The sequence below is a fragment of the Hoplias malabaricus genome, chromosome 18 (assembly GCF_029633855.1).
Source record: "Hoplias malabaricus isolate fHopMal1 chromosome 18, fHopMal1.hap1, whole genome shotgun sequence".
NCBI lineage: Eukaryota > Metazoa > Chordata > Actinopteri > Characiformes > Erythrinidae > Hoplias > Hoplias malabaricus.
The window spans coordinates 9248269-9275134 of record NC_089817.1 but is presented as its reverse complement, the minus strand read 5'-3'; the positions used below and the strand labels follow the sequence as shown (position 1 = coordinate 9275134).

At 37.0% G+C, this 26866-nt stretch overlaps 1 protein-coding gene across 1 annotated transcript in view; it reads left to right on the top strand.

Moving 5' to 3' along the window:
* Positions 1-3939: 3939 nt before the first annotated feature.
* The window catches only part of ppip5k2 (diphosphoinositol pentakisphosphate kinase 2), a 33700-nt gene continuing 10773 nt past the window's right edge, over positions 3940-26866 (top strand). The window contains exons 1-25 of the mRNA XM_066650193.1: positions 3940-4460; positions 8006-8410; positions 10041-10236; positions 11308-11398; positions 11873-11958; positions 15618-15772; positions 15989-16090; positions 16686-16847; positions 17293-17414; positions 17877-17978; positions 18215-18301; positions 18549-18624; positions 18740-18849; positions 18933-19018; positions 19214-19339; positions 19634-19755; positions 20332-20514; positions 20850-20991; positions 21065-21288; positions 21463-21590; positions 22453-22567; positions 22814-22921; positions 23037-23153; positions 23385-23555; positions 25495-25668. Coding sequence (XP_066506290.1) covers positions 8249-8410; positions 10041-10236; positions 11308-11398; positions 11873-11958; positions 15618-15772; positions 15989-16090; positions 16686-16847; positions 17293-17414; positions 17877-17978; positions 18215-18301; positions 18549-18624; positions 18740-18849; positions 18933-19018; positions 19214-19339; positions 19634-19755; positions 20332-20514; positions 20850-20991; positions 21065-21288; positions 21463-21590; positions 22453-22567; positions 22814-22921; positions 23037-23153; positions 23385-23555; positions 25495-25668 — 3147 coding nt within the window. The 5' untranslated portion in view covers positions 3940-4460; positions 8006-8248. The remainder of the gene's footprint in view (positions 4461-8005; positions 8411-10040; positions 10237-11307; positions 11399-11872; positions 11959-15617; positions 15773-15988; positions 16091-16685; positions 16848-17292; positions 17415-17876; positions 17979-18214; positions 18302-18548; positions 18625-18739; positions 18850-18932; positions 19019-19213; positions 19340-19633; positions 19756-20331; positions 20515-20849; positions 20992-21064; positions 21289-21462; positions 21591-22452; positions 22568-22813; positions 22922-23036; positions 23154-23384; positions 23556-25494; positions 25669-26866) is intronic.

Sequence of the window (26866 nt, the reverse complement as noted above, 5' to 3'; positions counted from 1 at the left end):
AAAGCATCACTTTTTTCTGAGAGTTTTCTTTATTTTGGGATGTTGTGCTTTTGATGATAAACAGTAAAGGGTAGTAAGCAGGAATATAGAACACACTAACAGTACACGTCAACAATTATTGATACGTTTCTATCCATTTTACCAAATCTTAGTTGCTAAGGTGGACGACTACTGACGTGCAGACTGACCAATTAAACGTTTACAGAGAAGTTTGTCGACCAATAACGGTAGCTCTATAGTCAGACCGCCCAATCAGAAGATTTTAGGCTACTTCGCCACGCCCCCTTCTAAAGCAAACCAATCGGAGTAGGGGAGGGCGGAACTAGTTTGTTTCTATATAAGCTCTAGAAAAACTAAATCCCGGACGTTTTTTTGAGTCTAAAAAAGAGGACATGTTTGGGTAAAAGAGGACGTCTGGTCACCCTGCCTATATTAGACCATGGCCACCATCTTCAAAACAAAAATGGCTGGCTGAGGTGCCTTAATGAGGGCAGATATTTCATTTAAAATTTGATTAAAATATGGCTTTAGTTTTGGACATGCATCTGTTGAGTTTGGAAATGAAGTGTATGTGCATGTGATCATAAAGGAAAAGGATGAATAAAAGCTATGCTACACTACACTACAGCTCATGAGCTCCATCCACACTCACCCCTGACCTTCTCTGTAACACCAAACACTACCCACGCTGTCTGCCTATACAAACATGTTAAAGAATGAGTCATTCTAAAGGCCTCACTAAAATTAAACATGGTACTGTAGGATGCCACCATTGCAACAACAGTTCATAAAAATTCATCGCTTCTAGATTTTCCACAACAGTGAATTGTGTTATGTAAAAGTGGAAGAATTTAGCAACCACAGCAACTCACACATGAAGTGGCAGACCACGTAAATTTACAGAGCGGGGTCACCGTGTAAAAGTCGCCAACACTTTCTGCAATAACAACTTCAGAATACTAAAGCTCCTCTGGCATTAACATCAGCAGAAATACTGGAGGTAGGTTTATAGTATGAGATTCAAGCTTTACATCACCAAGCACAATGGGGTGTCATAAGAACTCCTGTAATGTGTAGGTGTCCCAATACTTTTTTCCATGTAGTCTCTCCGTCTCTTCTGTAAATATCTTTAAGTCCACTACAGAAAACAGAGCCACAGCACCATCTGGGGCCTGACAATCACAACTACATCCCAGCCTCCATTACATTTATCTTTTCTATCTACACTATATTTGGGGATACTCTCGTCTCATTACAATAGATAGGGTGTTTGGTTCTCACAGATTCCTCTTCGTTTCTCGAATCGTCTTCCAACACAGAGTAGTACTCCAGCAACACTGCTGTGTCTGATCCACTCACACCAACACACACTAACACTCCACCACCATGTCAGTGTTACTGCAGTGATCCATCAGTCAAATAATACCTGCTCTGTGGTGGTCCTGACATTAAACAACAGGGTGAAATTAGCCCAAAAAATGTGCAGCGCAACATGTGGACTACACTCTGTAATTGTAGAACAACAAGTGCTCATGTAAAGTCTGTGAAGCTGAAAGAATGGGCAGTGAGTGTAGAAAACAAGGAGGTCAAAATGATATGGCTAATCTATCTATATAAATAGATATGGCTCTTGTCATTTATTTTTAGGATGTTCTTCTGTAACCCTCCCTCTCTATTTGTGCTTAATCTATGTCAGTTCTTGGGCAACTTACTGCAACACTGCAAAAAAAAAAAAAATTCAGGATTGATAAAGCGTTATAAGACTTGGAAATTTTAAACATACTGACTACTGCACATACATATATAAAACACACACACCAAAGCATTACTTCCAGCGACTCCGTTATCAAGGAAGTATCACATACTTTACATTAATTACACTGGCAGCTTTTAAGCCTCAGTCAGGATTTTTTTTTGACTCAGAGCCATGGAAAAGACTAACCTCAGATGAAAAACTGGGACAGTTTTCTTACTGAATGTATGTTTGTAGTAAAATCTTATTATGATTTATTTATATACATCAGCAGAATTACTTCAGCAGCATTTAAACAGTAATTAGTGTCAATCGTCTACAGGCCAAAAGCAAACTGTGTCATGTTTCTGTATTCTTTCACTATACTATGATTCTGCTGTAGTTATGTTCATTAGCAAGTTCTAATCATTGTGCTAATGTTCTTCATCATAATTATGTGCCTGAGAATGTGTGAAGAGTGGTGTGAAGGGTTTTTGTGTAATGACAGTTCGCTTAGCTCCGGCAGTTCCATCAAAGTACAAGTTTCTCTCTCTCTCTCTCTCTCTCACTCACACACACACACACACACACACAAACACACACACACACACACACACACACACACACATACTGCTGTGGCTATAATACATCATAAAGAAATTTTCCTCAATATTAAAAAGCCCAAACCCAAAGAGGTGGTTTCCCAGACAGGGTTTAAGCCTAGTCCTGGACTGTATCCTCCTTGCAATGGAAAAATCACGATTCAAAATGCTGTGTAGTCCAGCACTAGGTGTAAACTCTCTCTGGGAAACCACCCAAGAGTGTTGTTACTACATGGAAGAGCTAATATGAATGTATTGGTCACAGTTTAACCTACAAAAATTTAATCATTGTTTACATCATACATTCATTCACTTGTGCAGTAGGAACCTGTATTCTAACTATTTTAAATCAAACAAAGACATTGATAACACTGTTCACCCCAGAGCCCAGATCTCAGCATTGCTGAATGTGTTGAGGGTATATTAGATTGTGAGAAGCCAACTTCTAAAACTCAGATTCAGAGGGCTTGAAAAATATCTGCAGATATTTACAAATATTAAAAAATAATATATTTAAATGATCAAATATTTCTGAGAAATCTCTCAAAAGGAATGTTAACAGAAATAAAGGGAAAGATTGGAAACTAATACTGGATTTTTTATTTTTATTTTATTTTTTTATGTCACCATGACCCTGAACTGAATAAGCAGTTAAAGACAATGAATAAATATATATTAAATATGTTTAGTGATTCTTTCCCAGCATTGCAAGGTGCTGAAAACAAAGGTCCCTGACTTCTGCACAGACGTAGCTCTGAGGGGACACATCAGGGATTTTTTTTAAACGATAGACCTTAATCTGATCAGGAAACTTTTCATTCATTCATTCATTCATTCATTATCTGTAAGCACTTATCCAGTTCAGGGTTGCGGTGGGTCTTGGAATCTTTGGGCGCAAGGCGGGAATACACCCTGGAGGGGGCACCAGTCCTTCCCAGGGCAACACACACTCACACACATTCACTCACACCTACGGACACTTTTGAGTCGCCAATCCGCCTACCAACGTGTGCTTTTGGATTGTGGGAGGAAACCGGAGCACCCGGAGGAAAGGATCAGGAAACTATATTACAGATTCAATAAAGCTATGTCATACAGTGGCAGTGTGGTGGCTATGTGGTCCTCAAAGCAAAAAGTAATTATGGCAGTTTGAAAGCCCCATCTGAAGGTTAGGTACATGATATAAGACACCTGGCTCTCTGAATCATGTATTGGAACACTACAGTTTCAAAGTAGAACTGTTCAGCCATGATGCTGACTCCTTATTTCATAAATGATATATCTTCTAATATTCAAACATCATATGCACATGTTAAGAAGGTTACAAGATTCTGGAGGTGTTCTTTCAGAACATAATTTCTAGGGGGTGTGCCACAAATCAGAATTTATGAGTTGGTTAAGTGATTTAAGCCCAGATTTTATGACCGAATGTTCTCAGCTGTTTTCCTATTGGAGATGGTAAAATCTGGGCTTTGAGTTATCTTGCAAAACTCAGAAGTCCTGCTCTGTGTAACACCCCAAGAGGTTATCTATCTGCTCCACTGCTGTCATTTCTCCTTCTTCCATCCGGCCGGTGCTGCCTGCGTAATGACGTCACGGCCCGCTGCGCTGCCGCTGTGTTTAATGCGGTTCTGTGAAAAAAGTCGGTTAATATTCTATCAATGAAGAGCCATTAACGCTGGCGCGGAAGGAAATAGTAATAAATATAATCAGTTGCTCGGCCTGGGAGAGAACTGTTTGGAGTGCAGTCATTACGAGCATGTTATTTTATATTTAAAGACCAGAAACCAGGATTATTGAAACGTTATTAAAAAAAGAGCAGAGCTCAATTAGCGGAGCTACCGTTAAGGGAGAAGCACAGCGTTGACATTAACTGTGGTATTAGGAAGACGGACTGGGGCGGGGTATGTTAACACTGAGGTCCACGCTAACGTTAAGGTAAAGGTTAAAAATGAAGAGTTAACGCTGGTGTTGACGTTAAGGGTTAATGCTAAGGCTAACCCACTACTGTGCTTAGCTTCTTGTGCTAACGCGACTCATGTGGAAACAGCGGACCGTGAACCTCAACTTGCTGTCAGTGTTTTCACAGCAATAAAGCTCCGTTCTGGCTGCTGCTGCTGTAAAAGGTAAAGAAAAGACAAACCGGTTTGACTTATTCTTCAGGAATGCATATCTTTCGAAACTCAGCACGTGCGAGTTCTAATCAAGAACAATGTCAGGGTACTTTACAGTTTACTGTAGGAAGTAAGGTTAACATCAGGCTTACGAGGTTGGAACTGGCTTCTTCTGAGTTTAAATATTCATTCCACCTTAAAAGGGTCAGGAGAGGCACCCATAATTTCCAGCTCACTCCTGGGTTTCTTGTTGCTTTGAGTTTCTTCTGAGTGTTGGCAAACTTTGCGTTTAACTGAGGAGCACAGATAGAACACGGTAAATATTTATTCATTGTTCTCTGCAGGACTCAGCTTTATTTTTTTCCTCGAGGGTGTTTTATAATGTTAGCGTTTTGTCCTGGGAATAGCTTAATGTGAACTAGCTTAGACCTGAATTTGCTTCTCTTTTTGTTCCTGGTTCTCTGTGAATTTGTGATGCTTTAACCAGTTGAGCTGTTTACACATCAACTAGAGAGGGGTTGTGTATAGCTTCAGAAAAGGAAGCCTTGCTAAATAAAAAAAATAGAAACATTAGAACTATCCTCATAGTAGAACCACTGTTTCAAGTAGAGAACTGTTGATAAAATCTTAAGGGTTGGGTTTTTGCTTCTAAATCTGGAGACTCCATGAGGAATTAAGCCTGTGAGTTTAACAGTGAATAAACTTATGTTTCTTATGCAAGATGCCCTAGCGGCCTTACTATTGTTGGTCTTAGATCATGTACAGAAATATTTTATTCCTGTTTAGAGTTAGTTTCATATCCAGGCACATTCTGTTTGTATGTCTGAATGAATGAATGTGAACCTACTAGTTCTGCAGTGAATTAGAGACTGCATGCTAGCATTTAGCACAGTTAAAGAAGTAAACACTTTACATTTTTTTAAATTCATCATCAAAAGACTCTCTCATCATACTTTCAAACTGACAGGACAAATACCACTTAAACGACAACATCTAAACACAATGAAAACACATCTATATGTGATCCAAGACTGAAAAATTGTGGGGACACTCATGCATCCCCAACCCTCTGTTTTTATTCACTGCAAATCTAACTGTTTAAGTTCCTCATGGCATCTCCAGGTGTAGGTTATGGGTTAAAGCCCAACTGTTAACACGGTTCTTTAAGGGTTATATGCTAAAGGCAATAACCCAAACACCTTGTACAGTTTTCAGGAGGAATAGGTTTGTTAAAAATGTATTGCATGATTTGTCCCCAGCCAAAGGTTATTGGCTGCAGTGTTCTAGCATTCCTGTGTTGGACAGGTGGTGCCACAGACAGGTGCTGAGGCTCAGGGCTTGCAAAAGCTGACTGACCATGGCAGTGTTGTGATAATCCTGTACAGACTCTTTGTGTGTTGACCTTTGAAGCATGTCTCAAAATTCTGATTTCTTTGTTGATTCATGGCAGCTGAGACTTTAGAAGCATGTGTTGTGAAATCATATTTAGGTTTGCATGTATATAATGTTAATAAACCTCCTTTTTTTGAGTGCTACTGGGCTTGATATTTTATGCATTTGAGTAATGTTAATATTTGGATTAGACAGCTTAAATTTTATAATACAAATTTTTTTAATTTTTCAGAAACACACACATATATATTTAATAAAAAACAAACATCGTGACAAATTATGCTGAAATGGTACATCTAAATGTAAACCATTGTCAGATGTGACATAGTAGGGTGTTCCACAAAGCAGGATTAACTCGGTTAACATAACTAAAATTTCATGTCAAATATTTCCAATAGGAAAAGAGCTGGCTGACATTCCAGTTGGATAGTCCTTAACTCTGGGCTTAACTTATTTAGCTAACTCGCAAAGCCTGCTTTGCTGAACAAACCCCACACCCCCAGTTTCGATCAGTTTCAGTGGTTTTCTTGAAAAGTTGTACATGAGCGAGCCTCTAAAGACAGTGTGCTGTTTATAAACATGTATCATTGTTAACTTTTTAAATTCTGTATTAATATTGACACTTTTCCAAAACAACAATAATAATAAATATTTATTTACGGAGAAGAATTTTATTTTGCATATAAAATGCTCATTTATCAGTTAGGCCTAAGTTATTAAAATTGAAACACATCCTGATAAAATATTTATTTGCAATGTAACAATGTAAAGACATTTTTAATAAGGCACAGGAGCAAATGTTGAATTTAATATGATAACATTAAAATATTTTTAAAAAATATACCTCTTATATCAAGGCAAACTGATAATTAATTTCAACACAACAATGGAAACTACACACAAATAACACAAAAGAAATACACAAAAATGGAATGAATGAAAGCAGTTCAGATCAACTTGAGGTAAACTGAACTACATCAGTAAGGTATTAAATAAACAAAAATGAAAGAAAATCTTGGACTTATTACATAAACAATATGAAAATGTGTGCAGTAAAAGTGTTTTGTACTCAAAGCGGTGTCAGTGAAGGAACAGCACTTTCCTTCTCCCTCAAGCCATGGCTGAAGTGCCTTTGAGCGAAGCTCTTAACTAGGGCTGGTCGATATGGCCCGAAAATAATATCACACTATTTCAGAGTATTTTGGCAATAACGATATTCTTGGCGAAATGAAAAATCACAAAAAAATACCTTTATTATTTTCGAAAACAGACTATTACAACAAAATCAATGTTATATTAATATGAATTATATTTAATATTATCAATATATATTTTATTTAAGGCTTCTTTTGTTTCTAACATAATACCATGGTTTATTGTACATCTGGTATTTTATAACCAAATCACCTCCACAAGCCTCTCCACTTTTTTGGAGCAAATTCCTCCACTTCAGAGCCACTTTCCACCGTACTTCACTGTGGCTGAATGACTCTTGTAAAAAACATATGGCGTATTATGAGTAACTGCATGACGTCATTATGTTAACAAATCTAAATATCACTTATACAATATTGATTATTTTTGTTGTTTTAGAAATTGTGACGATATTATTGTGAACAATATGATATGGAACAGCCCTTCACCTAACCCACAACTGCTCCCCGGCCGCCGGGAAGATTATAAAGAAAATACAAAAACATACTGTCCAGTCAATTCAAATGAACATTGTTCAAACATAGGTAAATATGTGAATCTTTAAATTGTTTTAACCTTTTAATTAGAAAAAGAAATGGGCCACTGCCCTTCGTGACCAGGAGCCCATGAAAATATATTTGGTCTCACTTTCCCTTTTTGTTAGAACAGCCCTCTCCCCTATCTCTTAGACATTCTAGCCAAGTCTATTAGCTAATGTACTTGAATGTGCAGTTATTGTTGATCTGCCCACAGGTTTTTGTATTAATGACGCTTTGGAAATCATACTGGTGATTCATGGGAGACAACAAACCAGTGGCAATATCAATGAGTAAAATGGGGTGAATTTAAAATCAAGAATCAAAAAATGTTTTTAACGCCTTAAATGTAATTCTTTTAAATGTGCAAATAGCCAAAAATGTTCTCATTTGACTGAAAGACTTTGTTTTGGTTTACTATTTTCTGTATTAAAGAGAAACCATCCTGATGGCAAACTCTGAAGAACAGGAAGGGGGGAGAGAGGCAGGTTCTTGGCAGCTGTAACCCCACTGGTCTATGATCCTGTGCTGGGAGCACCTCCTTTCGCCTCTGCCTGTGCTGCATAGTGTGCAGAGGCCCAGAGGCACAGTGTGGAGCCAGGGACGGTGGGAGACACTCTGTAGGCTCCTTGGTGCAGAGGGAACAAGGCAGACTGGGCCTCTTCACGCAGGAGTGACATGTCTGAGAATGAGGACATGGATCACCCACGCTTCTTCGTGGGTTCTGATGATGGGGAAAGTGAAGAGCTACTGGATCCAGGCCGAGTGCTGGCATATGACTGCCTCTACGAGAATGTGGAGGAGGAAGATGAGGACGCTGATGAGGAAGAGTATGACTCGGTATGCAGGGTTGGTTTATAATATTTGAATTTGGCAGCCTTTCTTATAAAGAACATATTACGGTTTAATCAGGTTACAGGTGTAATGAAAAATTCCTTAGAGCTGTCATTCCACAAATACTGTGGATGTAGGATGGTGTGATTACTTGGGCAGACTCCTGCATGGATATTTGCACTGCCCTGCACTCACTGACATATAGCTTAACATCACAATTGTAGGAGAAAACCTCCTATCTCCAGAATGGTAACATTTTTAACATTTTCCCTGATCATGCTGTACAGCAAATGCATGATTATTTCTGATTCACAAATTCTAAACATTTATATATTTTCATTTATTTTGAATTCTTTATATACGGTAAAGATGAAGCTGGCATTTTCAAGTGGATAAAAAAACTTAACTACTATCTATAGATTTTGAATTTTAGTTTTTACTTTATTGAATTACCTTAATGTATACAGGGTGAGCCATTTATATGGATACACGTTGATAAAATGGGAATGGTTGGTGATATTAACTTCATTTTTGTGGCACATTAGTATATGAGAGGGGGAAAACTTTTCAAGATGGGTGGTGACCATGGCAGCCGTTTTGAAGTCGGCCAGTTTGGATCCAACTTTTGTTTTTTCAATGGGAAGAGGCTCATGTGACACATCAAACTTATTGGGAATTTCACAAGAAAAACAATGGTGTGTTTTCTTTCATGAGTTATTTACAAGTTTCTGACCACTTCTAAAATGTGTTTAAAGTGCTACCCATTGTGTTGGATTGTCAATGCAACCCTCTTCTCCCATTCACACACTGATAGCAACACCGCAGGAGAAATGCTAGCACAGGCTTCCAGTATTTGTAGTTTCTGGTGCTGCACATCTCATATCTTCATAGCATAGACAATTACCTTCAGATGACCCCAAAGGTAAAAGTCTAAGGGGGTCAGATCGGAAGACCTTGGGGGCCATTTACCTGGCACACGATGACCAATCCACTTTCCAGGAAACTGTTCATCTAGGAATACTTGGACCCGACACCCACAATGTTGTGGTGCACCATCTTGCTGGAAAAACTCAGGGAACGTGCCAGCTTCAGTGCATAAATAGAAAAACACACCATCCTGTAGCAATTTCACATCCATTGATGATGAATAGCCCTACTATCCTTGTACCCCATATACACAATATACCATCAAGATGTGCAGCACCTGAAACTACGGATACTGGAAGCCTGTGCTAGCATTTCTCCTGCGGTGTTGCTATCAGTGTGTGAAGAGTAGGAGAAGAGTGTTGCATTGACAATCCAACACAATGGGCAGCACTTTGAACACATTTTATAAGTGGTCAGAAACTAAAAAAACTCTTCCCATTTGAAAAAGCAAAAGTTGGATCCAAAATGGCCGCCATGGTCACCACCCATCTTGAACTTTTATTTATAGCTTTATTTATGATCATATACAAATATTCTATCAAAAGTAAGTACAGAACAAATAATTTAAACTTGTAGTATTGGTTTGTTTGATTACATAATGTAGCATAAATAGCAGTGACTGCCATTGGCTGTGGTCTCTAACATATTGACACCGTGATCTTCAAACATTTGACTAAATGCCCAGTGATGTGTTTGCTCCACCTTGCAGCCTCCAGAGAGACAGATAGTTGTGGGCATTTGTTCCATGGCCAAGAAGTCCAAGTCCAAGCCTATGAAGGAGATCCTGGAGCGCTTGTCTCTGTTTAAGTACATCACTGTGGTGACTTTCGAGGAAGAAGTCATTCTTAATGAGCCTGTGGAGAAGTGGCCGTTGTGTGATTGTCTTATTTCTTTCCACTCTAAAGGTAAGTTCCGTGAAACGAGGATGGGATGTGTAGCAGACACTTAGAGTGGTATAGGCCAGAATGCTTTACCCCTTCAGTGAAAGTGTTGAGTAGTATCTGCAGGAGAAATTTGATGAGTATCAAAATTATGTAAATCAAATGCTATGAATTTGACAATCTCAGATCTTAACCCAGTTGAACACCAGAATAAATCTTTCAGTGTGAAGACGCTTACTTGAGTGCTGCCCATTGCCCAATACAATTTGCCTCAAGCCATGCATTTTTACTTTCTAGCTTTAAAATGTTACAATTTTGCACTAACTAGAAATAGAATCGTCGTTATTTTCCGAGTTTATTTTTAGCATAATTACCCCAAGTTCCGGCCACTTTAATTACAATATTGGAAATCTTAGCTAACTGTAAATAAATAGAAGTACTTTACTCACTCAAATCAACATTTGTCAGGAGTTATATGTGTGTAGATTAATGTCCAAGACTTGCTTGACTTTGAAAGAAAATATGTTTTTAGATAAAAACGCTTTTGTTTAAGTAGGTGCCAATACTACTAAGATTACTGGTGCCCCCTAACTTAGGCCACCTCCCCTGCTTGTGACAGTCAAACGAGACCATTGCTACCACATTCAGTGGTTTTGAGAGGTTCACAATGAGATTATGTTTGTCCTGTGTTAGTATCCGTACTCTACATGTAAGGATTACACTGGCGGTAGATTTTCCCCTCAGAGAAACGGAAGCTAACCAGTAAGCTAACTTTTACGCTGAGGGAAATATTTGTCGCGAAATGGAAATGTGTTGTGTTCTGCATGCAATTTTGCATACAAATAATTACAACACTGTTAGAGATACTTAAATATTGTTTAGATATGTGATTTTTTGCAAGACTGATGTTTAAATGCCCTACTAAGGCTTGAACTTATGTTTTATTGTTTTACCCAATGTGATTGGCGAAGAGAGAGAGAGAGCGGAATTGCACTATATAGGGCAGTGGCGTATATGGAATTAGGGGGCGGCCGGAGTTAGGGGAAAGACTGATAGTATATCAGGTTGTGTTTTGCCTTTTATTACCTCTTAAAGGATTTCCGCTGGATAAAGCTGTGGCTTATGAGAAGCTCAGGAATCCGTTTGTGATCAATGATCTTGGTCTACAATACTGCATTCAGGACAGGTGAGTTCCATTCCTGTCTTAGGATACTAAGCACAGAAGCTTTGTTAAGAACAATATAAGGCTTATCCACATTATTCTGTCAGACCTTGGTATGGTTTGTTTAACAATGGGAACATGTGTTGTTAGTGCTGTGTACACCATAATTTTGATGGTCACATTACATAATCCATTTATTAAAGGCAGAAGTATAATTGCTGACACCATGACATTTATCATACAATAAGACTGAAGCACAAAGTAGAGTTTAAAATGTGTTTATTCATATTATAATCGTATACAATATTAAGTAAAACATTTTGCTTCTGCTTAAAATAATTTTTGTATACATTCACATATCCAAGAAAAATCAATGTAGTGTGGAAACACAGGTTATTGTACAGCTAAGATATGAATATATCTTTCTTTAAGGTTAAAGAACAAAAGGCTTGATCTAAAACATTTTCTCTGCCTTTCATTTTTGTCTGTTGTTGGTAGGAGAGAAGTGTATCGGATCCTGAAGGCAGAGGGAATCCAGCTTCCACGCTATGCAGTTCTAAACAGAGACCCAGCCAGACCAGAGGGTTTGTACATACTTATATGTCCTGAACTCTCAGGGGCAAAAACAAGACTGATTTTTAAATCTAGTGTTTCTTTTTATTTTGGCAGGGAATTTATAGTAGTTTTATTTACACGCAGTGTATAGCAAGTGTCAAATTTTTAGTTTCTAAATATTTGACTTCAGAGATATATATATATATATATATATATAAGTTCCAACTTTGGCCTGAAGTATGTCATTATGAAGTTATTCTTTCTGAGTGAGGATGCGGTGATGCCAGATATTTATTTATTTTTTTAAACCTTTTGATGACATGGCATGCATAATATCAGGTCCAGCTGTGGGGTGACAGTACATCATAATTCAGAGTACACTGTTCAGAGAGAGTGAAATAAGAGGTTTAAGTTAATCAGATACACCCCCCTCCACACTCCACACTCCAGTATGCTCCCTTCTAAAGGTCTTGTCACTCAGTTTTCCTTGTGTCCATGGTAACAATGTCAGCACCATGGTAACATCATGGATCTCTCTCTCTCTCTCTCTCTCTCTCTCTCTCTCTCTCTCTCTCTCTTTCTTTCTTTCTTTAGGTGTTCAAACCTAAAACTCTGTGCGAACTGAGGATAATAATTATTAAAATTTAGCCTATTTTCTAAATCTTCTCTTCCTTATAAGCCATAGGAAGCGACAGATGTGGACTAGGCAGGCCAGACAAATATGCTGTGGACCATCTGAAATGGGCTTGGGCCCAGAGAAATCATTAGCAATACTATATAGAAAACTGTATTGATGTATGGCTTTCTGTTTGCGTACCTGAAAAATGCTAGTTTCAGGTAGCATTTTTTGATGCAGTGGTGAACTCTGTTAAGTGACAATGCTTCCAAGCCTATGTGGCTTTATCTATCACTTTAGCATGGCAGTTTATTATTCAGTGTCATCTGAGGGCTTAAAAGTTGTGTTCATTTAACATTTGTGTCTCACCTTACTCTGGACTAGTATTACTCTAGATCTGCTGCATGAATTTGCATTATTAAGTATGGTTGATGTTAAAAGACCTACATTCTCTCCAAATTGCATTGAAAAATGTTCTGTATGACCTACTGGACAATTTGGCATGAACGGATGAGCAATATCCTCTTTTGCTTGCATAATCTATTTTATTCACATTTTTATAATGTAATACTTTAAAACTGTGTGAAATGTATTTTCTATAAATCTTTCAGTCTGATTTTGCCTCTGTCCCAACTTTTTTAGTGTGTGTTACAGGTATCATTTTTTTAAAAATATTTACAAAACACAAAGTAGTTAAGTGAAAACTGTGGATTTGTTTTTTTTTTGTTCTTTTTCAGAGAAGAGAATGAGAACAATCTCATTGAACATATCTGAACAAAAACAAATGAACAAATCTGTTTAATTTTTCTGTTGCATTTTCCAACCTTTGTGAAAGTGGTGTGTTTATTATAATCTGTAGTAGCCTTACAGTAAAGTAATTTATTTGTGTTTACAAGTGCACTCAAATGGATAATTTGAGCATTAGTATCATAGTATCAAATATTTTTGCTCTAATAGAGCCAAGTATCTGTAAATAACATTTTGAAATATAACCAAAGTAGATATACATTTGTTTTAGGTTTTGTACATTGAACACACATCAGCTATGTTTAATTGCAAAGCATGCATTATTATATTTGGATTTAGTGCAGTGTATTATGTAAAATGGTGGAAAAAATATTTGTTTATTTTTATTTTTTTTTGTCAGTTCCAACATGTAAAATCTTAAAAATTGAAACATTTTAAGGAATAATTGAAATATTGCAATGTATAGTATAGTGATATTATATTTTTGCATTTTTGGCTAGCCCTAGTTTTCCTCCAATTTCTTCTCTATTTGATAGTATGCCTCTGTCTGTCTGTCCGTCCATTTTGCATTGAATCGTTTCTGTAAGTGGCCCTGTAGCATAGCAGAAAAGAAGGATTGCATGGAACAATATGCCTTTATTTGACTGAAGAACCAGAACGCTTAGCAGCACTTTGTTCATGTTGTCCGCTCTGTGCTGTTACTATTGATAGGTCCTCACTGGCGCCAGAGACCAAGGCCATTTAGCTATTTCCTGTTGTCAGTAAAGATTGACCATGATATTTGTCTTTGTAAAAGTCCTGAAGCTCAGCCTTTGTTAGATGTGGCACAGATGCCTGACCTGATGACAACTAGGATTATAGTGATATCTGAATTTTGAATATGACGCTGGTACTATGTTTAATCTAACAATGGCTGCTACCAAAACAGTGCTTTGGCTTATCTGAATGCATAGGGTTTGTTTCCCAGATACAGAGATTTAGTGAGGATTCACGATAATTGATTTTAATTGTTGTCTGGGAAACCAACCCCCTTTGGTATTTTTTGTGGGTCTGTGTGTTTAACAGAAACATTGACATGTGTATGGTTTAAGATTGCAGACTTGTTAAACATAGGAATTGAGCATCTAAATAATACAAGCATGGACCTGTTTGGCTTTAAAGAGGTTAACTTTGAAAGAAAGACATTAAATACTACTTAGAATACCACAAATTAGTATACCACATCACACAGTATGAAACAAAGCTACAATAGTTTTTTTTTTCCACACTTTAATTATCTCTAGATGCATGAGGTCAGATATGTGCCTGAATATAACTATTTATCTGTATGTTTGGATAATACTTTAAATTTGAATAGAACGTTTTACTACCGTGCAGTACTGCAAAAATTACAAGCTGCTGAATAAAGTCTAGAAAAATTACATTTTACAAATACAGTGGAACCTCTACCTACGAACTTGATCTGTTCCGTGACCCAGTTCGTAAATGTAAAAGTTCGTTTCTCAAGTCAATTTTCCCCATTTAAAATAATGGAAAAGCAATTAATGCGTTCCAGCCCACCCCGAAAGTCACCCTTTTTGCACTGATATATGTTTACAAAACTCTCATATTAGTAAAAAAAAAAATACATGGAGCATTAATAAAAATAAAAAAGAAATACAGTGGAAACAGTAATAATGTTTTAAGTGGTTACGTATCGCTACCTTGAAGACGTAACGATAGCTGGAGGAGTAACACAGGCACTGGCTGTATGACGGGAGGTGGGGGTGGGTGGAATAACGGAGAGTAGGCGGGTGAATGTGGGGAGACGAAGCATAGATACGGCTTAACTTGGCACGAATTTCGATGTCTGCTATTTTCTTAGAGGTTCCACTGTATGTATTTGACCAAATATGTATTTGACCTTCTTTTGAAAGATTTTTTTTTTTTGTGCCCAGTCATGGACTGGCACCTCATATAAGGTGTGTTCCTGCTTCATGCCCAGTGATTCCTGGTGGTCTCCAGACATACTGCAAACCTGAACAGGATTAAATGAATGAATGTTTGTTTGTTCTGTTGCACAGATAATGACACACCTATTAAGGAGGGAAATATAAAGCTATTATTATCTCCGTATTATGAAAAATTAAAACAACAGATTTTTTTTAAAAAAGATCTTTATTCAAATGATTATCAATATGTTTTTCATCAAGATGTTGTTAGATTACAGCAGGAGAGTTCACTAGAGTACATGCTACTTAAAAGTATTCTGGAATATTGTTTTGTCATTATGAATCATGTTATATTTTATTTAATGTAAAGGTTTTTTTATGTTCTTGGTTTCAGAATGTAATCTGGTTGAGGGTGAGGACCATGTGGAGGTTAATGGAGAAATTTTCCAAAAGCCTTTTGTGGAGAAGCCAGTGAGTGCTGAGGACCACAATGTATATATCTACTACCCCACCTCTGCTGGAGGAGGGAGCCAAAGACTCTTCCGTAAGGTCAGATAACTTGTGGGCTAAAACACATTACACTAACCTGTTTGTTATTATACAAATAAACCAGTTTTCCAGTGTACACATAATATGTTTGTATTGAAACAAGTGATACTAGGTTTTTCTTCAGCCCAGAGGATTAACTGTAATGAAAGTTTTGCTCTTTATACATCATTAGGTTTATGGCCAATTCTCAAATTCTGGCTTCTGTCTCTTTTACAGATTGGCAGCAGAAGTAGTGTCTATTCCCCTGAAAGCAATGTCCGAAAAACAGGCTCCTATATATATGAAGAGTTTATGCCTACAGATGGAACAGACGTAAAGGTGTTAAAGTTTATATTTGTTTGTCTTTGTGATTGTGTCAGGGTTTTTTTTAGAGTTGAATGCTCAGCTAAGTTGACAAAACTGAAGAGATATTTAATACTCAGCCTATCTGGGATGAAGTTACGCAAATTTGTAGCTGTTGGAACAGCACAATAGCAGTAGAGGCATTCAATTTGCCCTTGTCAATGACTGCCTTGTCAAGCAAAGCCAGTTTTCAGTCTCTGCACCTTTTTAAGCACATGTATGCTTTAGTTTTATTCATATAATATCAGGACAGTGTTTCATAGAGTAAAAGGTATTCATTGAGTTGCTTGACTTGGTATTAAAAAGTGCATATAAGAATAATTTTGGGTATTTAGGCCTCCCAAACTGTAACATTGATTAAGTGTTGTGTGGGGTTCTAGTTACTCCTATAAAATCTATATGAAACCTACATATAAGTATTTACAATATACATAAGTCTTTATAGAAAGAATATTTGGTCCTATGTTTGTGGACATTGTCTACATTAACCTAAAAATGTATGACCAACATGCACACTAACTCATTTCATGCATTTTTCTCCTATTTATTATGTATTTATGCTTTATCTCAGGTCTACACAGTGGGCCCAGACTATGCCCATGCAGAGGCTCGTAAGTCACCTGCTTTGGATGGAAAGGTAGAACGTGATAGTGAAGGAAAAGAGGTTCGCTACCCTGTGATCCTCAATGCCAGAGAAAAGCTTATAGCCTGGAAAGTGTGCCTGGCTTTTAAGGTACATACAGATAACCTCACTGATCTCGGAGCAGTTTAGCCTGTTATAAAGATGTTTAAGCTTATTGCTTAGTGATTATCAAACTGAGCTTGATCAAAGCATGTGCTTAGCAGTGCATGGACTCAGGATGATTCATTGCCCGGTGGGATTACGGTGATACGGTGTTTATATCAAAGAACAGCTGTGTCATTGCATTAAATAACTGCAAGGCAATGAAAAGAATTTTAGCTGACTTTGTGTTGTGCCTGGATAGTTGTATCATAGTTTATCACTTTAAAGCCCTTGTAAAATGAGCATGAAAATATTTTGATTTCAAAGCTGCTTATTATTATTTTAATTCACCTTCTTTCCATGACTGGACCTTAATTTGTTGCCACATGGGTCAGGCTTGATACTGTAAAGAGTAATGTGCTCATTTGGTATTTCTGCTTCTCTTTACTGACAGCAAACAGTGTGTGGGTTTGACCTGCTTCGTGCTAATGGTCAGTCATATGTCTGTGATGTGAACGGATTTAGCTTTGTGAAGAACTCCATGAAGTATTATGATGACTGTGCAAAAATATTGGGGTAAGTAAAATTTCAGGTGCTAGGAGTGTGTATCATTGTTCCCAGTTGCTGGCTTGTTTCCAGTTGAAGTTTCCCAAGAGTACCAGGAATCCGTTCAGTCAAACGAGAGTAGCACATCAGTGGAGGAAAATGTGTGGGATGTTATTCACATAGTCATGTAATCATACAGGTGCTCACTGGAGTAGACATCACAAAGCAAAGGGGAAACTGACTCTGCTTTCTTAAAAATCTTAGGGGGTAAATACAATGCAGACATTATGTAAAATTTTAACACCATTTTAATCACTCTTTGATCATTTCAGGATTTTGGACTGAAGTGCATGATGCCACTTAAATTTTCCTACTCATAAGACATCTGGATTATATTATACAGTGTTAATCTCTTGACTGTAACCTCATTTTACGTGCACAGTATTCATTGATGATACACGTGTGATGATATGCATGTTTTTTTCCTCTCAGGAATATTGTCATGAGAGAACTTGCTCCACAGTTCCAGATTCCATGGTCAATCCCATTGGAAGCAGAAGATATCCCCATAGTTCCCACCACTTCAGGCACAATGTAAGTTCTTTATTCACAGCATTAACATATTACCTGCATTAACATGCATTACCTGAAATTTTCAAACAGTGCTACAAGAATATTTTTAAAACAGCAACATGTTGGCTATACTGTAGAGTGTCCAGTATGCTTCTCTCATTTATTTATTTAATTTTTATTTAACCCCCCCCCCCTCCCCCCATTTTCCCTTGCTGCTTTGTAACATCTAACATCATGTAACATGTAACATCTGTTAGGATGGAGCTACGGTGTGTGATTGCTGTGATTCGCCATGGAGATAGAACCCCCAAGCAAAAGATGAAAATGGAGGTCCGACATCAAAGGTGGTGATTGTTGACTCTACATTGTCTGTTTTGAAATACCACATTTTGTTCATGTTGCTTCGGGCAGTCCCTTAGAATGGTCTGTCTTTATTGGAGAAATTGTTAATGTTGCCTTTTACCTTGGCGGAAATAGCTGTCACCCGTACAGACAACTTTGGGCAACTTATGTGGCTTTATCACTTTTTTACTGTGGTGTGAAATGGAATATTCTTCAGTCTGTTCATTTGATTCATTGTGTATTTTTCAGATTTTTTGATCTCTTTGAAAAATATGAAGGGTACAAAAGCGGAAAGATAAAACTAAAAAAGCCAAAGCAACTTCAGGTAACAAAATTAGAGTTTCTGTAAGAGGAGTTGTACTTTTATTGTTAGAGGCAGACACTGAATTTTGCATTTGTTTTTTTTTTTTTGTTTTTTTTTTTTTTTGTTTTTTTGAAAGGAAGTTTTGGACATCGCCAGACAGCTGTTGGTTGAACTTGGACAGAATAATGATACAGAAATTGAAGAAAGCAAAGCAAAACTTGAACAGCTTAAAACTGTCCTCGAGATGTAAGTGTAGTTCTGTAAAACATATTTATGTAACCAACAAACCACTAATTTTAAGTAATGAACCTTTTTGTGCCTTGTTTCAGGTATGGCCATTTTTCAGGTATCAATCGCAAAGTACAACTAACGTATCTCCCCCATGGGTGCCCAAAAACTTCAAGTGAAGAGGAAGGTAAGAGATTTTTGCAGAGCTCTTTATTCTGGCTCTTGTATGCATATGTATAATATATGTATAATTTATAACTCTGTGTCCGTTTGTTATGGGTTTTATATATAACACATTATTTACTGATTTGCAATTCTCTTTAGTCCTCTTGTTATAGTGTATTGTTTTAGTTGTAGTTCATGACTTTGTGTATGCTTTTAGATGTTCGAAGGGACGACCCATCCCTGTTGCTCGTGCTGAAATGGGGTGGGGAACTCACTCCAGCAGGCAGGGTTCAGGCTGAGGAGTTGGGTCGAGCGTTTAGGTGCATGTACCCAGGAGGACAAGGTACAACCACTCAAGCAGCATGTTTGTCATCAGTCTCTTTAAATTTTTTGTTATGCTATTTTTATTTATACCTAAAACATTTCAGAAGAGGTCCATTGACAGGAAATCTTTGGTCAGAATTATTTCTATAAAGTGTTTGCAGTCTGCAGGCCTAGACCAACTGCTTCATGCACAGCTGAGCAAATCAGTGGTTTGATGAATCAGGAGCAAGTTGCATGGCAAGTCCATAAGTAATTTTGATTGTTTCTTGAACACTACTTCATCATATGTTCATGTTATTTATATCTTGTGCAGGTGACTATGCAGGCTTCCCTGGGTGTGGCTTATTGCGCCTTCACAGTACATATCGGCACGACCTAAAAATCTACGCTTCGGATGAGGGGAGAGTTCAGATGACTGCAGCTGCATTTGCCAAGGTACCGATCACTGATATGTGATCTGTACTTGTTACAGGATATTAAAAATAAATTGGGTATTTATGTAGGCCTCAGGGTCTCAGTTCAGTTCAAATTTGGTTTCCAACACTTTTTGTTTGTGACATTAAATATTAATGGGCAGATGTACAAAGCTTTTTATGCATGTCCTGCCTTTGTGTTATTTACAAAAAGTGCATTTCTCTCATATTTCTGCCATCTTAAATCATTAAGCTTGTAATCTTTGTGCACAAGCACTGAAAACATCAGTTTTTCACAATTTGTTTCCTGTCAAGCCCTGTCAAGGACTTTCAAAAGAAGTCAATATAATTATTTAAATATTCCATTCATCATAAATTTTTCACATAACATGAAGACCAGCTTATGTGTTCAAAAGCTGTAGTAAACTAAAAATAGACAAAAGTGGACACCCAAGGTTTTTCTTATACAGCAATGATTTATTCAATTATAAAACAAAACTGAGATTCGATTTTAGACACACGGCCAGCACTTTGTGGTTGTATCAACACACGTGATATAAATGTAATAATTAATATGATTGTGTAAATGTATCTACAGGGGTTGTTGGCCCTCGAAGGTGAGCTTACACCTATCCTGGTGCAGATGGTGAAAAGTGCCAACATGAATGGCCTGCTGGACAGTGACAGTGATTCTCTCAACAGCTGCCAGCAGAAAGTCAAAGCTAGACTCCATGATATTTTGCAAAAGGAACGTGATTTTGTTGCAGAGGATTATGAAAAAGTGGGTGGTAACACATTTTTCTTACTGTCACTATAAGGTAGTAAAGGTCAGTAAAAGCTTAGCAATAAGACACAACTTTGACACTGGCTTTTAAGATACCTATGAAAAAATTGTGAAGCCTTTTGTCATTGAAGGTAGTATATGATTTCGAAGCCAGCTTTGAAAGAAAAGAAGTAGATTTAATTTTATTTGTTTTATTAGAAGACAAATGGGAGAAAAAGCAATAATAATTTCAAGCTTTGAAACAATGCTGCCCCTTGAGGAAAGACGAATGTTTTTTATACTGTAATTTATCATTACCTGTTTTCATTTTTTGATTAATTATTTGTTGATAGCTGGCTCCTACTACAAGTACATCTCTGGTAAAGTCCATGCAGATGATAAAGAACCCAGTGAAGACATGTGATAAAGTGTACTCCCTTATCCAGAATTTAACACTACAGATCAGGCAGAGGATGGAGGATCCCAAATCAGCTGGTATGAGCCCTAAACAACTGTTCTACCCATAAACATAGTGTGTACATGCCTAAGTGCTTTTTCTCACACTCAGATATTCAGCTGTACCACAGTGAGACTTTGGAGTTAATGCTGCGCCGCTGGTCCAAACTGGAGAAAGACTTTAAGATGAAGAATGGCCGCTACAACATCAGCAAGATTCCGGACATTTATGACTGTATCAAATATGACGTGCAGCACAACAGCTCACTTAAGCTTGACAACACCATGGAGATCTATCGCCTGTCCAAAGCTCTGGCTGACATTGTCATTCCACAAGTGAGATCAACACCTCTGTCATGTTTTTTCTGTTATTTAACTTTCTCTTCACAGTAAAATAGTGGAAGCTCTTGACTCATCTTTGACGTTTTGAAGGGGTTTTTCTATGCACTGAGGACATATTGACATACAGCTGCAGTAGTTTTGCAACTTCTTTTTAATTATTCCTGACAGGAATATGGTATATCACAAGCTGAGAAGCTGGATATTGCCAAAGGCTACTGCACACCTCTAGTTCGCAAGATCCGTTCAGACCTACAGAGGACGCAGGATGATGACACTGTCAACAAGCTTCACCCAGTGTAAGCCCCTGTCTTGTCCTACATTTGTCAGCTCTGTACCTTATTGAATTTGCAAGGAGTATTGCGTAAATGTTCTCTCCCTAAATAAAGATTATAGTGCTTATACATACATATTATTATTATTATTATTATTATTTTTTTTGCTTTCAAATGAGTTTTCATTGATCTGATTGATTGGTTGATGAGCAGTGTTAATTAAGCTTATTTTGATTTAGTTTTAATCTTAGGTTTTGACTAAAATATGTAATGGTTTTTGTCACATTTTAGTCATTTGTTAATAGTTAGATGTTGTCTAGTTTTATTCAATGAAAATAAAATAATTTTAGTTTTGGTCTAGTAAATAAAAAAACAAAAAACCCTTAATTATAGTCATGTAATTTTAAATGTTTTACTATTTCAGTGGTAATATTAATTTATTTTATAAACAATAGTTTAAATATTGGGCTAAAACTAAAAATATTTTAAAAACCTTGAGTTCTGACTCTGAATCATTGGCCAACAGTTGAAATGATTGATATCTAACTGCTCGAAGAATAGATTCTTTAGGATTAGTGTCTTTATTAAAAATCTTGCAACCCTCTGTGTGCACTGCTTAGTGTGAAGGCTTTGGAACAGTACTTTGAAAATAACTTGTGATATTTCAGATCAATATCTGCACCACGTTGCAGGACTGAGGAAGAATGCCATGTAAAATCTTCTCACGTTTCTAATGGAAAACCATCTTTTTTTCCCCCTTAATTTTGCAGCACAGTGGGAGATACTGCGTGTATATTTAGTTTTGTTAACGAAATTAGCAATTTATGATTTCATGTTTAGTATAATGTAGTTTCTTCCAAATCCTGTTTGTCTGTGCTGTTTGCAGGTACTCTAGAGGAGTCATGTCTCCAGAGCGTCATGTGCGTACCAGGCTCTACTTCACCAGTGAGAGTCATGTTCATTCCCTGCTCTCCATCCTGCGTTATGGAGCCCTCTGTGATGTAAGCCATCTTCAAATCTTCTAAAATTTTATTTATTATTATCTGTGTTCTGGGTTAGACATGAAACATATACTGGTTTCACTGTAAATAAACTTTAAATACATTCATATACATTTTTCTTTGCTCATTAGGAAATATTTGAAATATAGATGCCTCTTAAAAGGGGCCTCAGTTTAAAGGGGTGAGCAGTAGTGTAATCTGATTGATTTGTGTTTGTTTCATTGGGTCGTGTTCATAATTTTTCAGGAGACCAAAGATGAGCAGTGGAAGAGGGCCATGGACTACCTCAAAGTTGTCAGTGAGCTGAACTATATGACTCAGATTGTGATCATGCTCTATGAGGACCCAAACAAGGTAACACTGTATCTGTTTCTGTTAGGTGACATCAAGTTGATGGCCCTCATAGGACTTTATTGAGTTGTTTGTTCAAGTAAATAACATCTGGATTTATGGTGGCTGCATGATTTAGGATCCTTCATCAGAGGAGCGTTTTCATGTAGAGCTGCATTTCAGCCCAGGAGCAAAGGGCTGTGAAGAAGACAAAAACCTGCCATCAGGATTTGGATACAGACCAGCATCCAGAGAGGTTAGAGAGGTTTGCCTGACTTGCTGTTTTTCTTTTTTGTATCTCTTGCCTCTCTGTCTGTATATTACCCGAGTTTTTGTTCAGCTGTTGTTCATAAATCAATATTTATTGTTTGTTATTTTGATAAAAAAAATTAAGTGTGATTTTTATTGCCAGTTGTTCTGCTGCTTCATTAGTCAGAAAAAATGTGTATATCTGAATATGAAAAACCTTGTGTTAACTTGCTTTCAGAATGAAGGCTCCAAGAAAAAATCACAGCTTGACAGTGACGAAGAGTCAAGCACTTTGAAACGGGATGAGCCAGATCGAGCTCTTGTGATGTTCCGGCCCATGGTGTCTGACCCCATCTACATTCACAGAAAATCTCCTCTTCCCCGCTCCAAAAAGATTGGTTCTGTAGAAGTAAGTGGAGTTTTGATATCAGTTTTCTTGCCTTAAGGTATAGTCAGAATAAAATTTCATTGTATATATTGGTACAATTTGATCATATTTGTATATTTGTATAGATAAATGTGTGGGTATTTTTTCTTTTCTTTTTTTTTTTTTTAATTTCTGAATGATATCTGTCAGCACGTTTTGCATTTTAAAGTGATTTCCCATAGTATGATAATGACATATGAGGAAGTGCCAAATATTTTATGGAACATAAATATGATGAACTGCTTGTTATAGAGAGCATTTCTAAATATTGACAAGTATTTTTGGGTATAGTGTACAACTTTTATTTTGCCAGCTTCATGTATTGAGGGTCTCATTTCACCTTTCAAGGCATGTGAGCAGCCATGCTTCAAATGCTATACATTTTATTTGCTGTATTTCATGATCTATATAAATGTCAAATGTTTACAAGCATATATTGGTAATTTTGCTCCTTAAAACCTAAACAAATTGAGGAAAAAAATGCAGTTTTACAGTTACTGGCATCATGCATACTTCACTAATTTTGCATTGTGATCATTTTGTTTCCAAATAATCTCCTCTGAAATTATTTTCACCATTTTGGAAAAGTTTGAGCTGGTGTTATTGTGCTTGACTCTTTCTGTGCAACTGACTCATTTTTATTTTTTACATTTATTTTCTCTGGTGTGAATTTGCTCAATTTTAAACAATGTTAATAACTAAACACCTACATGCATTTGGAGTAGAATCAGATTTAATACAAAACAAAAAAACTAATGTTAAAATGGAATAGCACAACAAACTACATGGCAAGTGCAGGGCATTTATTAATTCATATATCATTTGTCAGTTTTAACTGAATAATACAGTTTGTAAAATCTGTTCAAATTGGTAAATTTATTTGCTATTGTTAGTGTTATGACATGATTGCAGGCTCCATTTTACAAGCCCCGTTTTCAGAAAATCTGGGACATTTTTAAAAAATGCAGTAAAAACTACTAACGAGTTCTCTGGGACAAGTTCAGCCGAGATGGTCCAATCGACAGTAGAAATGTGTGCAGTAGCCAAGGAGTCCACACTTCAGGTTGTTTTCATAAAAAATGACATTGTATTTTCTGTGCTAATGTTGAAAGAAACCTTCCAGAATATTTTCAGCGATAGGTGCAACAGCTAACATCTCTCATTTATGGGGGTGCATTATTAACCATGACATGGGTTACTTGTGTATACAAGATATTTCCAATGCGGAGGCAAAGGTTTTAATAGAGACACATGCTGCCGTTAAGATGATGGATGCCCTGTATTGGGAGGTCTGTTATTTCAGCAAGAGAGTGCCGAGCCTTATTCTGTATGGCTTTGTAAACAGAGTGAAAATATCCAACATGCGAAAAACATTTTTTTTGTTTTTGCCAGTTAAGTAAATCTTAAAGGGAATTTAAAAATCTCAGATTCTTGTGGGTTTTTTTTTTTTTAATTGAATTTTAAAAATGGTCCCAACTTCTCTATAAATGGGGTTTGTATTTATAGTAATGCCTGAAGCTCATATTGTATTAGTTTATTATATTTAATTCATGGTTGAGTAATTCTCTGTGTGGGCTCTTACTTCAAGCAAACACTAATAATGAATCATGGATTGGAATATACCATAAAACTAAATATCAAAAAGATTCAGTGCAAAGGGCAACTGTGTATATTAAATTTTTTATTCTTCCCAAAAAACATTTTCATTTATTTTGTTGTCTTCTTTAGTCCCAATTGCAGACAGACTTTATCAGGACCTCTACTGGCAAAGTATGATCACAAATATGTTTTGTTATTTATTTTGATGTTTTTTTTTATCCTTAAACAAAGGGGCAACCTTGTGAATGTTGATGGGTCACATAGCTGGACTGTTGTTAATGTTGCATGACTGTGCTGTTTCTGCCCCCTCTCTCACTTCCAGGAAGAAAGCCCCCTGAGTGTGTCTAGCCCTGAGTCAATTGGTACCTGGATACATTACACCTGTGGTGTTGGTACTGGGCGTCGAAGACGCAGATCAGGGGACCAAATAACTTCCTCCCCTGTCTCCCCCAAATCACTGGCTTTCACATCCAGTATTTTTGGCTCATGGCAACAGGTTTTTACAAATTTAATTCATTCTTCACAATCGCTAACTCCTTGTTCATGCGCACCCAAGAAACTTGATGGCAGTTAGCAAGGACACCTAATCAGCAGATCAATCAAAAGAGAGTACTACTTTTTTGTTGTTTTTATTGCTTTTGCTTTTTTTTCTCATTCCATGTAAAGAGGAATTCAAGAGAAACGGGGTTGGTTTGTGTCCTCAAATGACCAACTTCTAATACTCATTCAATATCATGAGCTCTTACAGTGTCACCTACCTACAGAGGAGTTTGGGTCAAGTTGCATGTTTATCATTTTGTAACTTTTTTTTCCCCCCTCTAACTTCCTTGTTGTGTGGTGTGTCTCTGTGAAAATTGACTTATTACTCTTATTGCTTATTTAAACTAAAAGTTTTATGGAATGTCTGTAGACCACAAATCATTTTTTCATATAGTTGAAACTGAAGCTTAATTTTGCTGTGTGGTTCCTTTCTCTTAACTTTGTGACAATTCTTAAAGCAAGTCTTGTGTTTTTATGGGCAACATGTTTTTATTTGTTGCATTTGAATTCCTTTTTTAAAGTATATACATTGTGTGAAATGGTCTGCATATGCTTTGCCATGTTTTCCTGCAACATGTTTTCCATGCGCACCTTTCTTTTACAGTGCTGTTAATGACATTCCAAAACTAAGCACTAAGTAATTTTACCTGAAATATTTGTTTAGATACCTTCAGCACTATCTGCACTTTGCTTTCTGCTACAGCAACACAATTAACAATCTATTGAGTGGCACTGTGAAAGAAGAGGCATATTGAGTTTTGTCCCTTTTGTACTGTACAGCCTCATATAGCCATACTGATGACTCTTTTCATTCATCTGCTGACTCATTAGCTGTCCTTTGCAACCTGCTTCATATTACTGTCCAATAACAGTTTTATCTACTACTGGGTTGCAGTAGGACTGGTGGCATTGGTTTCTCGATCTTTGTCTTGGGATGTATGTCTCTCCAGCTGTTTGGCTCTTGCCTCTTCCAGTGCTGAAGTCCATCTTTGCTTTGGCACTCTTAAAAAGCCCATTGGCCATTGTCCTTCATCGGGAGAAATGTAGCTAAATTCTTCTACATTTCTTATCCGTATTGTGCAACAGATTAAGTGAACCAAAAACATAAGGATTTATATATTTTTTTTAAATTTTTTTTTTACCAGACATTGTGT